This window comes from Notamacropus eugenii, chromosome 1 (assembly GCF_028372415.1).
Source record: "Notamacropus eugenii isolate mMacEug1 chromosome 1, mMacEug1.pri_v2, whole genome shotgun sequence".
Classification (NCBI taxonomy): domain Eukaryota; kingdom Metazoa; phylum Chordata; class Mammalia; order Diprotodontia; family Macropodidae; genus Notamacropus; species Notamacropus eugenii.
Window position 1 is genome coordinate 82,622,396 of NC_092872.1, and position 14,196 is coordinate 82,636,591.

A 14,196-nucleotide genomic window follows, 5' to 3' on the forward strand; every position below is an offset into this window, starting at 1 on the left:
CATTTTGTATTGTTTGGTATATATTCTCCTTATACATACTTTCTTTGATTTCTGTTTTGCTACTATTTGGATAAATGGATTTCTTTGCTATTTGCTATGTATGTTTATTGTAGAACTGGTATTAGGTAGGAAAGAAATCAAGCCTTGGATATAGAAATTGGAGTCCTACTTCCCCCAAAATAACAAAATGATCAGAAGTTAGATAAAATCTGATCATATCCCCTAGACTAACATGATTTAAGGGAACAGATAGATATACTTCTAGCCTAGTACCTCCTGTCTTTGAGTAAGGCAGAGTGATCTCTGGTCCCAACCTCCTGCTTCCCTTCCTGGCAGGAATGAACATCTCCCTTGGAGAAAGTAGAAGGGGTGGGAGAAGAGGCTAGAGAGAAGTCTATTCTGCCTCTCTTTGAGCCAAACACCCATGTGGGACCTACATTCTATCTTCTTTCCTTATATACATATAAATATAAAATATGCACATGTGAGGCTAAATGTATTTCAGGTAAAGTCTAACATCACATCTATATGTATATATTTACATACATATACATATGCAACCACACATATATATACATATATGTATAGCATATACACACATACATAATATGGATATAAATATGTGTTTCTCTTCCCTCCCCTCACCCGAGAGTCTAAGAACTACAGTTAAAGCCCTTTGAGGTCGGGAACCACACATGATTCATATTTATGGCTCCTTCATTATCTATGGCAATGCCTTGTACATAGTAGGCACTCAGTAAGTATTTGTTGATTTACCTGAAATAAATTAGTTTTCAGAGTACTCCAGTCGTATTGAAGTCTAGCCTTTGGATCCACAGAAAGAAGTGGGGCCAATGATATGAGACAAGGTTCACTAGGCTGTTCCTCAAAACTGGAACTTATTTCTGGGATCATGGGTCAAAATGGAGTCAATCCCAAGGGAAGGGACATATAGTCACCATACTCTTAATAGATTGTTCTCCATGAGCAGTAATGGTTGCTCCCTCAACCAGTTCCCTTTTCTCTTAGCCATAGACATAAGAGGTGAGGTCTCTGGAAGTTTTCCTAGCGACTTGGACAGTACCTGTCTCTGGGCCGTGATCCAGAGAGGTAGCGTACCATTGTTCCACCACTCTGACTTCTTCTGTGTGTCTTTGAAGGTGTACTTCCAGAGTGTCTCTGTGTTAAACATCATGTTGTGAATGACTCCATGATCTTCAATCCACCGACCTGTTGAATAAAGGAGTGAAAGTATTGGGATACTGCAGAGAAGGACAAAGTCTTGGGAAAGGGATGAATATGCATCATGGGTGTGAAACTGCAGGAAATGAAGAAGTCAGCACTATGCTAAGTACTGGGGACGCAAAGGCAAATCTACCCAGAGCATAGGAAGCTTTCTTTTTAGGCCAGGAGTTTTTAACCTGGGGTCCACCAAACCATATGGGGTCTGTGGAAAGATTTCAGCGTGTCTGTGAACTTGGATGGGAAAAAAAATTTGATCTTTATTTTCACTAACTTCTAACTGAAATTTAACATTTCTTTCACACGTTTGAAAACATTCTGAGAAGGGATCCATAAGCATCACCAGATTCCTATAGTGTCCATGACCCACAGAAATGTTAAGAACCCTTGCTCTAGGCCTTAATATTTTATGGATAGCAGAACTGTCTATATTCAGTCTGTCTTTCATATTGATCACACATGTCTTTGACACCTTTTAATAGCACTTTACCATCTACATATAGGAGCTGGAGGAAAAAATGAGATGGCCCCTATCCTCAAGAAGCATACCTTCTATTGGGTGAATATATGTACATAGATAAGTAAATACAGGATATACATACATATGTGTGCATATATAAAATATAATGTGATTGGAGGAGAACCACCAACAAATAGGGGAATCAGGAAAGGTGTCTTGAGGACTGAAAAGAATTAAAGATTTGTATGAGATGGAGGTGAGGAAGAAGCGTGTTGGAGGCATGTGGGACAGACTGTGAAAAGGTGTGGAATGAGAAGGTAGATGCTGCCTACAAGGAACAGGAAGTATGCCAGTGTGGTTGTAGTGTAGACTCTGTGAAAGGGAGACAGAAAATCATCTGGAAAGATAGGCTGGACCCAGACTGGGAAGGGTTTCAAATGCAAACAATAGAGTTTGTATTTTATTTCAGAAGATGAGTATGGATGGACAGAGTTGGGAACATAAGGAGTGTTTCTACAATATGGGACTCCCCATCTTTCCATGTCTCCTTCTCTGGAGGGGATTGTATTTCCAGAAAAGGAAACATCCTTTTGAAGGATGAAGGATGAAAGGATGAAGAAACATCCTTTTTGAAGCATCCTGGAGTATATCCTCTTATTCAACTCATCTTTGGAATTAGTTATATGTTAACTTTGAGGTGCTGTTGGGACACAGAGATGCACTATGGATGTTTAGGAGTTAAGATCTAACTTCCTATCTGCTTGAAGACTCTCTCTACTCCAATCTATCCTCTAAACAGCTGCCAAAGTGATTTTCCTAGTGTCAGTCAGATGATGTCATACTCCTACTTGATAAACTCTAGTGGCTTCCTAGGGTAGCTAGGTGGTGCAGTGGATAGAGTGCCAGGCCTGGAGTTAGGAAGACTCAACTTCATGAGTTCAAATATGGCTTCAGACACTTCCTAGCTGTGTGACTCTGGGCAAGTCCCTTAACCCTGTTTGCCTCAGTTTCCTCATCTGTAAAATGAGATGGAGAAAGAAATGACAAACTGCTCCAGTATCTTTGTCAAGTAAACTCCAAATGGGATCATGAGAAGTCAGATATGAGTAATAGGAGCAAATATATGCTCCTTTGTTTGATATTTAAAGCCTTTCATAACTTGGCCCCAACATATCTTTCCAGGCTTAGTATATATTATTTTGTTCCCTGACATATTTGCTGTGATTTGGTCAAAGCAGGCTCTTCTTCATACATGGCACATTTCCTTTCTCTCTGATTCTAAATCTGGAATGCACTCTTTCCTTACCTCTACCTCATAGATTCCTTAGTCTACTTCAACACTCAGCTCAACTCTCTGTTAAGTCTTTCTTGATCCTCTCTAGTTATTTGTGTCCTACTTGTATATGTGCATGTTTTTTCCCCAGAAAGAATGCAGACCTCATAAGGACTATTTTGTTTTTGCATCCCCATCACCTAGCACAGTGCCGGGCACGTAGTAGGCTTATATACATATTATCTCTACATGCCTATTGATTATTGGTTGACTCATTCTTTGAAAAACAATAACCTTGCCATCAAAAAAAAACATGACAGATTTTGAAAAGTAATTTTAAAAGAAATATTAGGAGTGTACAGGCCTTCTTGTAAATCTGCCTTTGTGTCATTTTTTTCAATCCTTTCTGATGAAAAGTTTTTATTTCTTGGTCTTCAAAGTTATGAAGATTACATTTCATTAGCAGCAAGGAAAAATATCTTTCATGGAGTAATATCTCCATCTTTTGATTTTTAAGAAAATAGACACTGCATTTCTTTTAAATTGTTACTAAAATCCTGTGACCCACACAGCAGATGATGTAAGATATTTCTGTTTTATTCACCAGATTTACAGCTTCGGTCATCAAGTATAAGTTTACATATTGCCATCTTCTGCTTCTACCAGAAAATAATCAAAAGTCAATGACATCCACCGAGAAGGGCCTGGGAGACCTCTCTGGATGAACCATTTAGGTCTTAGGAACCGATTTCTAGTTCTTTTAGTACAAACGTGGGTACAAGTATGGACATAACCTCTGATTGTCTATACCCTTTCTCCTCCAAGTCAGTCTTTCAAATTAGCTCATTTTTTGTTGTTTTTCAGCCTGTGCTGAATCCCAATTTGATGACAAATTAGTTGTATGAACATGGGTGGGAGTTTTGCTTTCTCTGGGCCTTTGTGCCCATCGTCTATAAAGCACGGGCACTGGATTAAATTATTTCTAAGCACCCTTCCATCTCTAATATGCTCTGATTCTACGACTTCTCCTTTTCCTTTTCAGATGATAAAATAAATTGAGAGAATATGGAACAGGGGATAAAGGGAGCTAGGAAGCCCTATGTTTCAGGTCTGCCTCTGACACACAGTAGCTCTATGACCATGAGCCAGTCACCTAGCCTGTCAGTTCCCTAGGCAACTCTATTACATTTGTGTTACCGATCATTTGATGGGAAGAGTCTTTAAACTGGCAGTTCCCAGTTTAAAATAATTAATTAAAGTAGCACCTTTAAGACTCTCCCAGCCTAATTAATTCTTCATTCTATCTAAGTAGACACATGGGTATTTTCCAAACTATTTGCTAGGATCCTAGAATAGAGGTTCTTGCTTCCAGAACCTTATCTCATTTTTAAAAAAAAAACAGTATTTTTCTTTTAGGAAATGTGACCTTAATCATCCACAAACATTGATCATATTATCTATGTCTGATTTATATTTACCTCTACATCTACATCTAAGTCTATACCTACCTCTCTACATCTATTTTGATTTCATCCAGTTTGTTGTAAGGGCTGGCTTTTCTTTGGAGCAAAAATAAAACATTTTTAAAAAATGCACAGAGGAAAACAAAGGGAAGTGTAGAGGGAATGCAAATAGAGTCCTTTTGTTACCACCTTGTTTCTTTAAAAGCATTCCCAGATTCCTGCTGTCTTCACTGTTCTCTGTGGCTGTGGTGAATATACCTGATCAGGGTGAGTGATTGCAGAGTGCTTTGGGAGGGGGGAGGGTGGGGTCAGAAATCACAGGGAGACAGAGTCTCTAAGTGTGCAGATTTTGCTGTCATCTTAACTGCCTGTCAAATGGAGACTGTGAGGTTAAGTGACAACAAGGATTTACTATGATGAGAGGGTTTAGGGAAGGCTATTTCATCTAAAATATATTTATATAACTACTCATTTGTCAAGGGATTAAATGTCTATCCTGACTTTGCCTGAAAAGTGTGAAATCTGGATCTGGAAACAGAAGACCTGGCTTTGTATGCCAGCTGTGTTACTGTGTTACTACTGCACCCAGCGGTTTGACCATGTTACTTCCCTACTCAATAAACTTCAATGACTCCCTATTGCCCTCAGGAGCAAATATAAATTCCCCTGTTTGGTTTTTAAAGCCCTTCACATCTTTCAGTCTATTTTTGCAGCCTTATTACATAGTACCTTCCTTCATATACTCCAGTCTGATCAAACAGCTCCTCATATGGGGCACTGCATTTCCCATCTCTGTTGGCTGCTCTTGGTGCCAACAATGCACTCTGTTCTCATCTTTGAATCCCTAATTTCCTTTAAGATTCAGCTTGTGTCACCTTCTACATGAGGCCTTTCCTGATTCTCACAGATGGTAGAGCTCTTCCTCCATCACTTTGTATTTTATTTTTTTTGCATATATGCATCTCTTTCTCCCAGGAAAGATTATAAGCTCCTTGAGGGAAGGGATTGCTTCATTTTTGTTTTTGCATTCGTAGCTTTTTGCACAATGCCTGGCATATGATAGGAGCTTAATTAATTGAGTGGTTGATAGATGCTCTCCTCCTTATGAAATGTGTGACCATGGCCAAGTTATTTAACTTCTCTCACCTCATTTCCTCATCTGTAAAATAAAAGGGTTGGATTAATTAGCTTCAGGTGTGTTAGGCATTTACCCTCACAGGGTCTCAGTCTTTTTCATTTGTGTAAAACTAGGAGAATTGACTGGATGATTTTAAAGGTTCTTTCTAGGTCCAGCATCTTGTGATTTGGAAAAATGAAAATCAATAAGACCTATGAAGAAATGGCCTGAGGTACAGTTTGGCTTACCGTTGTTAGGAATGCTGATTAATACTTTAAGTGTGGAAAGAAAGAACCTATAGCAAGAATAAATTAGCTATAATCATATGGTTTTAGAACTGGAAGGGACTTGGACATCAATGAATTCTCCCCTCCCCATTTTTCAGATGATGAGACTGAGCTCCAGTGGAGATGAACTGACCTGTCCCGAGGCACACAGAGTGGCCTGGCTGAAGCTTGAACCTAGGTTTCCTGATGTATGACAATATGCTGTTTCTATTGCTTTTAGGACACATGGCTGGGGGTGGTACGCATAGGGGCTATTTCAGCTTCCCTTTCTTTATCGTGATGTTATGCAGCCTATTCCTTGGAGAATAAGCAGGAAAATCCTTTATCCTAGCAGCATCTTTGAGCTCCTGCTCTGCTCCCTCTTTCCTTCCTAAGGCCTAGGGAAAGCCCTGTGATTGAATTCAGTTAAGTGACATAGTATTAACCCAGAGGCTGAACAGAAAAGGTTGCATGGAGCAAACTGGATGATTCTTTAAAATTGCTGACATCCCTTGTGATTGTCCTCCTTTCCTCGGGGGTCCTAGATCTGAAGTCACTTTGAGGTTCTACCCCTGAGATTTAGACCTATTTTTCCAGAGGGGAGAGTGCAGGGCAGTCCTCGACAGGTATCAGAGGCATAGATAATCTTATCACACACCTGCCAGGTCATATATGATCCTGCCTTTCACCCCCAGGGTAGGCTTCTATATGGTTGTTAACAGAAAAGGAGGAAAGTGGGGGTAAGGGAATATAAAGGCATAACCATATCATTTTGTATGTAGATACTCAGCATTTAGGTAAATTCTATAATTTTTTAAAAAATCGTTTCCATATGCTTATTTGCTTCATTTCTGAATAACCAGTGGTCACGATGTCCTGAAAATATAAAAAAATTTCTTACAGATATTGTGCAGGATGTTGTCTGAGGGAACCCCCAAATGCAGCAGGATGAGCTAGCAGTAATAACTGGGCAGCATGGCTTTTTTTTTTAAAGCAATGGGGCCCCATAAAGAGTTGTGGGTCTCATGAAATTTTAAGTAATTGGAAAGGCGTTTCCTTCTGGAGTATGGGCATCCCTCAGTGTTCTACTGTGATTGTGAGCTTAGTAAAAGGACATGGAATTGCAGTTCTTAACCTGGGGCCAGTGAATTTGGTTTTTTCTTAATTGTTATTTTGGTAACTGCATTTCAATACAATTGGTTTCTTTTATAATCTTTGCACTTTATTTTATTTATTTAAAATTATTATTTGGAGGAGTACAGAGGCTTCACCAGACTATCAGATGTGAATATAATAACAATAATAGAAAAGGTTAAGAACCTCTCATCTAAAAGTTATGAAATTTGAATTCTTATCTTGGATTTTTCACTGACTTCTTGTGTGACCTTCTGAGTGTTAGTTTCCTCAAGGGTAAAGTAGGGACTATGGAGCTTGTTTCACATACTTCATAGCATTGGTAGGAGAACAGGGACGAGACCTGTGATTTCAATGGTATAGAGAGCTTGTGAGAAAACTCCCTCTATCAGTGTAGGTCAGCACCTCTCTGTCTCTGTCTCTCTCTGTCTCTGTCTCTCTCTGTCTCTGTCTCTCTGTCTCTCTCTGTCTCTCTGTCTCTCTGTCTCTGTCTCTGTCTCTCTCTCTCTCTCTCTCTCTCTCTCTCTCTCTATGTCTCTCTCTTTCTCTCTGTGTCTCTCTCTCTGTCTCTCTGTCACTATGTCTCTGTCTGTCTCTCTCAAGGCAGTTGGAGTTAAGTGACTTATCCAGGTGACAAGTGTTTGAGACTGGATTTGAATTCAGGTCCTCCTAATTCCAGGGTGGCTATACTCTCCACTCTGCCACCTAGCTGCCCTGGTACCTTCTTTTCACTTAAGAGTCCCAGAAAACTTCCTACATTGGGATGTTGTCATTTGCCCAGGATCACACAACCTCTGTCAAAAGTAGAATTTGAACCCAGGTTTTCCTGGTTCCAAAGACCTCTTTTCCTAAGCCACCCTGTCTTTGTAGCATTGATATGTTGATAAAACACATCATATATAAAGACATTTTGAGAATAAGAGCTTTATAGAAACATAAGATATTTTTATTTTCTTTCAGACAAGTAATGTGTTTTGTGGGTAAAAACCAGAATAAAACCAAAACAATTGGAACCTATAGGATTATTTCCAAAATCACTCTTGAAATACAAAATGAGACTTCAAACTTTATGATGACAATGACCACGGTGATAATAATCATATAGATTTAGACAGTGTATCATGATTTTACAAAGTGCTTTCCTCTGAGGCAGACTAGGAAAGTGTGACTCTCTCAACTTTACAGGTGAGGAAATGGAAGCTTGGAGGGGTTAAGTGAATCACCTAAGGATGTAAAACAGATGGGACTTACATCAAAGTATTTTGACTCCCAATGCAGCGTTTTTCATTACACTATCCTACCTCTCATGTATTTCTTACATATAGGTAGGGGCATCATCCTGAGTTATAGAGAGACTATATGTACAGTTTAAAGTGGCTCCTCAATCAGTTAGTTGAAGATCTGGGATTAGCACTCATAACTTAAGCCATTATACTCTGCCATACTAGTTCCAGAAGACTTTATTTTTCCTCTTATGTACAGGGACTGGTACTAGGATATAGTGGGTAGGGTGGAAGTCAGGAAGACCTTGATACATATCCCTCTTCTGACACTAGTTTTGTGACCCTAGGTAAGTCACTCAACATCTCTGAACCTCAATTTTCTCTTTTAGAAACTGAGTACCCACCTCACAGAATTGTTGTAAAAATCTAATGATGCAATATACATACAGCACTTTGTAAGCTTAGAAGTACCATACAAATATGAAATATTACTATTACTTAGTGGGCAATGAAATAATGGCCTAAACTCAATGCATTAAATATCCTGCCTAGCATTTAAAGTGTATTGTTTCCTTCTAGGCATATACTTCAAGGCCAGAAATAGAAGGAAACTTCCCTATATACTTCAAAATATTCATAATAGCACTTTTTAATGGTAGCAAGAAGTTGGAAATAAAGTTAATGTTCACTGATTGGGAAAATGATTAAACAAATTGTAATACATGAATGTGATGGTAAATATCTATGCCACAAGAAACAAAAAATATGAGGAATTCAGAGAAGTATGGGAAGACTTGTGTGAACTGACACAGAATGAAGTAAGCACAAACAAGGAAAGAGTACACACAATGATTAAAGGAATATAAATAGAAAGAACAGAAAACTAAAATTAGATGCTCTGCAATTTAATAATCATGCTGGACCCCGAAGAAGAGTTGAGAAAATGCATATTCCTCCATTCACTGAAGAGGTAGGAGGCTAGGGTATTTGCTATCATATATATTGTCAGACATGGTTGATAATTTTGGTTAGTTTTGTCTAACTGCTTTTTATTTTTCTCTTTCTTTGTAACAAGGGATGACTCGCCTGAGAAGAGGCATATATTTGAAAATGAAATCAATATAGAAGATATTAATAAAAACAAGAGAATAGTAAAAATATGGGACTATGTCCCTTAGCCTAGAGATTCTTAACCTTTTATGCATCATGGGACTTTTTTGACAGTCTGGTAAAGCTAATGGACCCTTCTTAGAATAATGTTTTTAAATTTATTAAAAATGCATAGGATTTCAAAAGAAACCAATTATAATAAAAACCATTGATCAAAATATTTAAAAAAAAGTTCACCAACACCAGGTTAAGAACCTCCTATACAGCAGGAAAAAAAATTAAATTCTTGGGGGGAATTTTCTTGATATCATTTTCCTCATTAGTTATAGCATCTAGTAGCAGAGTTACTGGGCCAGAAGGAGACAACCCATCTGTCAGTTGGAGACAGTTTTGGGCAAAGTTGAGAGATCAGACACAAAGTTGAGAGATCAGACATGGATGCAAAGAGGCAGTGTTCAGGAAGCTTTGAGGAGTGGGTCCTATCATAGCAGAAAAGAGTCAGTTATGAACTCAAGAGAGAGTTAGTCCTGGAAATTAAGAGTTGAGCTTCAGAGAGGAACTGACCAAGAGATTCCACTTGAGAAACTCAAAGAAGTATTGTTTTACTTGCTAAATCATGGGCATCTTTCTCTTGTTTGTTGGCATTGTGATCTCAAAGGTCTTTAAAACAACCTGTTGTTGAATGCTCACATTTCCTAGTGGCAGGCATTATATAGATTATAACAGCTGTTGCATAGTTGCTTTAAAGACCGTCATGGCATTTCTAAGTGTGCCTGGATCTAACACTTTCTCCCTAGGACTCTTACTTCTCTACCTTGTGTTGAAGGGATTACTTGTAATAATGACCACTCATATACCCTCTGCTCCATTGTACCTTCTGGGTTTTTGACAGCTGGGATAGCCTACTGTCTCCCATACCATTTTTTTTTAACTGGCTACTTCCTCAAGTAAGGTTAAAGTTTGAATTTAAAAGTCATATCTGCCAAGGATTTCTCCTTATCCTTATAAGAAAAGTTTTTAGTACTGCTAGGCTTTTAGCATGAAGGATGTTGATCATTCCATGGCTTATCTTATCTCAAGACTCTCGCTATTACTGTGAAGGTTTGAAAAGAACTAGATCTTACTCTTGTGTACTACATTCAGGGAAGGTATGTCCACTAAAAGTGTGTCAATAGAATGGCTGAAGTAGTGGCTAAGATGGTGGAAATAGTGGATTGGAGTGTGGAAGTAGTGCAGAAGCTATGGTGTAGTGGATAGAATGCTGAAACTGAAGCGAGGAGACTTGAGTATGAATGTCTTTTGATTCTCACTAGCCTTGTAATCAGGTTGAAGTCAACTAACCTCTCAGTGCTTCAGTTTCCTCATCTGTAAAATGTGATTAATATTTGTGCTACCTTCCTCATGGGGTCAGCCAACCAATAACCAATCAACAAGCATTTACCAATAGCTACTATGTGTTAGATACTGATAAAATTGATACCATCCTTGCCCCCAAGGAGATTACTTTCATTTTGGAAATATATATATGTATGTATGTGTGTATATGTGTGTGTGTGCATGTTGTATATATATGTACATATATATGTATATAAAATAAGTATAAGGTGATTGGGGGAGGGGGGGTAATTAACAGATCTTCGGTAACTTTGGAGAGAGCACTTTCAGTTGAATGAGGAGGTCATAAAACAGATTGCAAAGCGTTGAGAAATGAGTGAGAAGAGAGGAAATGGAGGCAGTGAGTGAAAACAGTTTTTTTCTAGGAGTTTGACTAAGAATGGGGAATAGGATAATAGCTTGAATAGCTTGAGGGGATGATAGTGTCTAGAGAGGAATTTTTATTTTTTACTGAACCCCATTTGTTTTTTCATTATGAATTTAACAAACACCAACAAATATGAACATTGCCATATACAAAGAAAAATGAGGATTCTATACGTAATTGTAAACTTTTGTTACATGCAATCTGTTTTTAAGAGCATATTACATTGGATACAATAACAAAGCCGTCCTATTTGCCTGTGTCCCCTCTGAATTCCCTTCTGTTTTCTTCTGTCTTTTTAAATGTTTCACTGATTTCTTTGTTTCCTTCCTTAATACCTATGATTATTCACCAATGCACTCCTCTCACTAACTGAAGACCTTCCTAGTTATAAATAATTATATTTAGGCAAAACAAACACATTAGATATGAATGTGTTCATAGACAGTGGGAAAGGGACCAATAGATGGAGACTGAAGATGAGAGAGAGGCGAGATGATCATGAGGGCTATCTGTTAGAGAAAATGCAAGGGGATGGGATCAAGGTCACATGGTGTAAAGGAAGAGCAAATGGGGGACTGATGTCAAAGTGATTATGAGAGGTAGAAATGGAGAGAAGGAGCTAAAGCGAATGGTTTCTATTTCTTAGCAGTGTATGAGGTGATGTCCTTGACTGAGTGGGGAGGGAAAAAGAGGTGGTTTGGGTAGTAAGAGGAGGAGGGAAGAAAAAACATTTGGAAGAATTGCTGCAGGGAATGGGATAGAAAATCAAATAGGGAGAAGTAAAAGTATTGCTTTGTGAGGAAATTGCTTTGCAAACTTAGAAGTGCTATGTGATTTTGAGTCATCATTTCTATCATCGTGCTCCCTGAATCACTGCAGCTAGAGCACTACTCTTGTGGAAGCCAAGTTCACCACCCCCAGTGTTATCTAGCCATAGTAATTTCTTGATGTCTAGGGTTATGGAATGAATCACATTAGATACACAGAACCGAGTTTGAAGCAACCTCCAATGCTATCTATTCTAACATAAACCTCAACAGGAATACCCTCTCGAAGCATCACCAATGAGTGCCAATGCAGCCTTCATTTGGAGACCTCTATTGAAGGGGGCTCCTCCCCTCCCAGGATAGTCTATTCCTTTTTAGGGGAATTTTTAGGGAAGAATTTCCCTTGTATCAAGTCTAAATCTGCCATCCACTGCTGCTCATTCTGCCATCTGGGATCAAGCAGAGCAAACCAAATCCTTCTACATGATAGCTCTTTAAGTACTCAAAGACAACTATCTTGTTTCTGCTGTCTTCTCTTATCTGGGCTAAAGATATTTAGTTATGGCAAAAGATCTTCCTATGGCATGGTTCTGATGTTGCCATGCTTTGTATATATTCCAACTTCTCTATATTCTTCCAAATTTGTGGTGCCATTGTCATTTTTACCTTTACAATACCTAGTGCATTTAAGTCCTTCTCTATTCACTTGGCTGCCACATTGGTTCAGGTGCTTATCACCTCTTGCATCAGTTATTGCAGGGGCTGCCCAATTGCCCTCTGTGTCTCGGATCTTTCTCCATTCCCGTTCATCCTCCATCCACACTGCTGCCAAAGTGATTTTTCCTTAAAAGCAGTTCTGACCATGTCACCTCCCTGCTCAGTCAATTCCAGTGGCTCCTTATCATAACCCCTTTAGGATAAACTATACACTTTTCTTTTTAGCATGTAAGGCCTTTCACAACCTGCTTGTCTTTTCAACCTCACCATTCATTATACATCCTCTGGGCTTTATGATCCAGAACAACTGGCCTCTCATCTTCAAATCTATTAAGTCAATCCACATAATCTCTATCTCTTTTGTATTGACCACTCTACTCCTGGAATGTATTCCTTCTTCATATGTTCTTCAGAGACTCCTGTCTACCTTCAAGACATAGCTCATGCACCACCTTCTCTCAGAAGCATTTCCTGATTCTCGCAACTGCTAGTGTCCTCCGTTCTCAACTTCCTTGTACTTATTTGTATTCCTTATCTTTATATTTATTCTATGTATCCTTATTCTTGTCTCCTCCATTGGAATATAAGATCTTTGAGATTGGGGATGGTTTCACTCTTTGTCTTTGTACCCCCCAGTGCCTAGCATAGTGCCTGACACTTAAAAAGGCAGACTTAAATGATTGTTGATTGAATTGCCAGTGCAGACGTGTTGATGTTTAAAAGTCAAAACAGGTCAACAGAGTTCAAGATCAGGAAAAAGCCTAAATAGCTGTGTGTCCAAATGGGTTAGAGCACACTTTAGAATCATATTTTCCAATATGACCCATTCATTGTGGTAACTTTGCTGATATTCTTCTTGTGGGAGCTAACCTTATACTCTCTCATCTTCTGAATGAGTTTCAGTGAGAACAGATAGAACTCTGTGCTGTACTAGTCTAGTCGACAGTTGAATCTGTGTGGTTGCATACATAAAGCATTGTTCTTCTAAACTGGTAAGAGCCTCTGGTAACTTTTCTCTTCCCATCTCTTTCTATTTTGGCTTTCTGAGAAAACATAACTATCTTCCTACTCAGGATAAGCTAGTGGTGGTTGGGAGCTGTCCACAGCTTGAACTTATTCAGAACAGTAAGGGAGACAAAGCTAGTCACTAACTCTTGGATGCAAAAGCATGCTGGCAAAACTACTGTACTGAATGAATCTAGTCAGAAGTGTGCCTCTCTATTGGATCTTAAACCTGCTTGGACATCTGGTTTCTTGGACTTTTGCTTGACCTTAGGCCATGTATTCCATTTTGCCATTTGAATCCTGACATGTTCATGTTGCTGAGCTGCACTTTCAGATCTTGGACCCTTCTACTGCTTCTGGCCCCAGCTTGTTTGTTACTTTGTGCTGATGACATCGATAACTGCTCCCTTCAGCTTGTGGTGTTGATGTTCCAAACTATTCTAATGACATTGCTTGAGGATGGGCCCAAAGGATCACAGAGTTATTGACCTAGGTCTCTCAGAGGTCAGCTAGTCTAGCTCTATTCCATCCTCTCTCCATTTTAAATATGAAGAAATCAAGGGCAAGGGAGGTATAAAGGATTTGCCCAAGGTCACACAGATAGTAAGTACCAGAGGCAGGAACAGTACTGCTCAAAGTTGCTAAGTTTAAAATGAA

The 14,196-nt window shown here is 38.9% G+C and overlaps 1 protein-coding gene across 1 annotated transcript in view; it reads right to left on the reverse strand.

Annotated features, from left to right (window-relative positions):
* LOC140504313 (ectonucleotide pyrophosphatase/phosphodiesterase family member 7-like) overlaps window positions 1-14,196 on the reverse strand; it is a 56,803-nt gene that overhangs the window by 25,940 nt on the left and 16,667 nt on the right. The window contains exon 2 of the mRNA XM_072609152.1: window positions 1,085-1,230. Within this exon, the coding sequence (XP_072465253.1) occupies window positions 1,085-1,230 (146 nt within the window). The remainder of the gene's footprint in view (window positions 1-1,084; window positions 1,231-14,196) is intronic.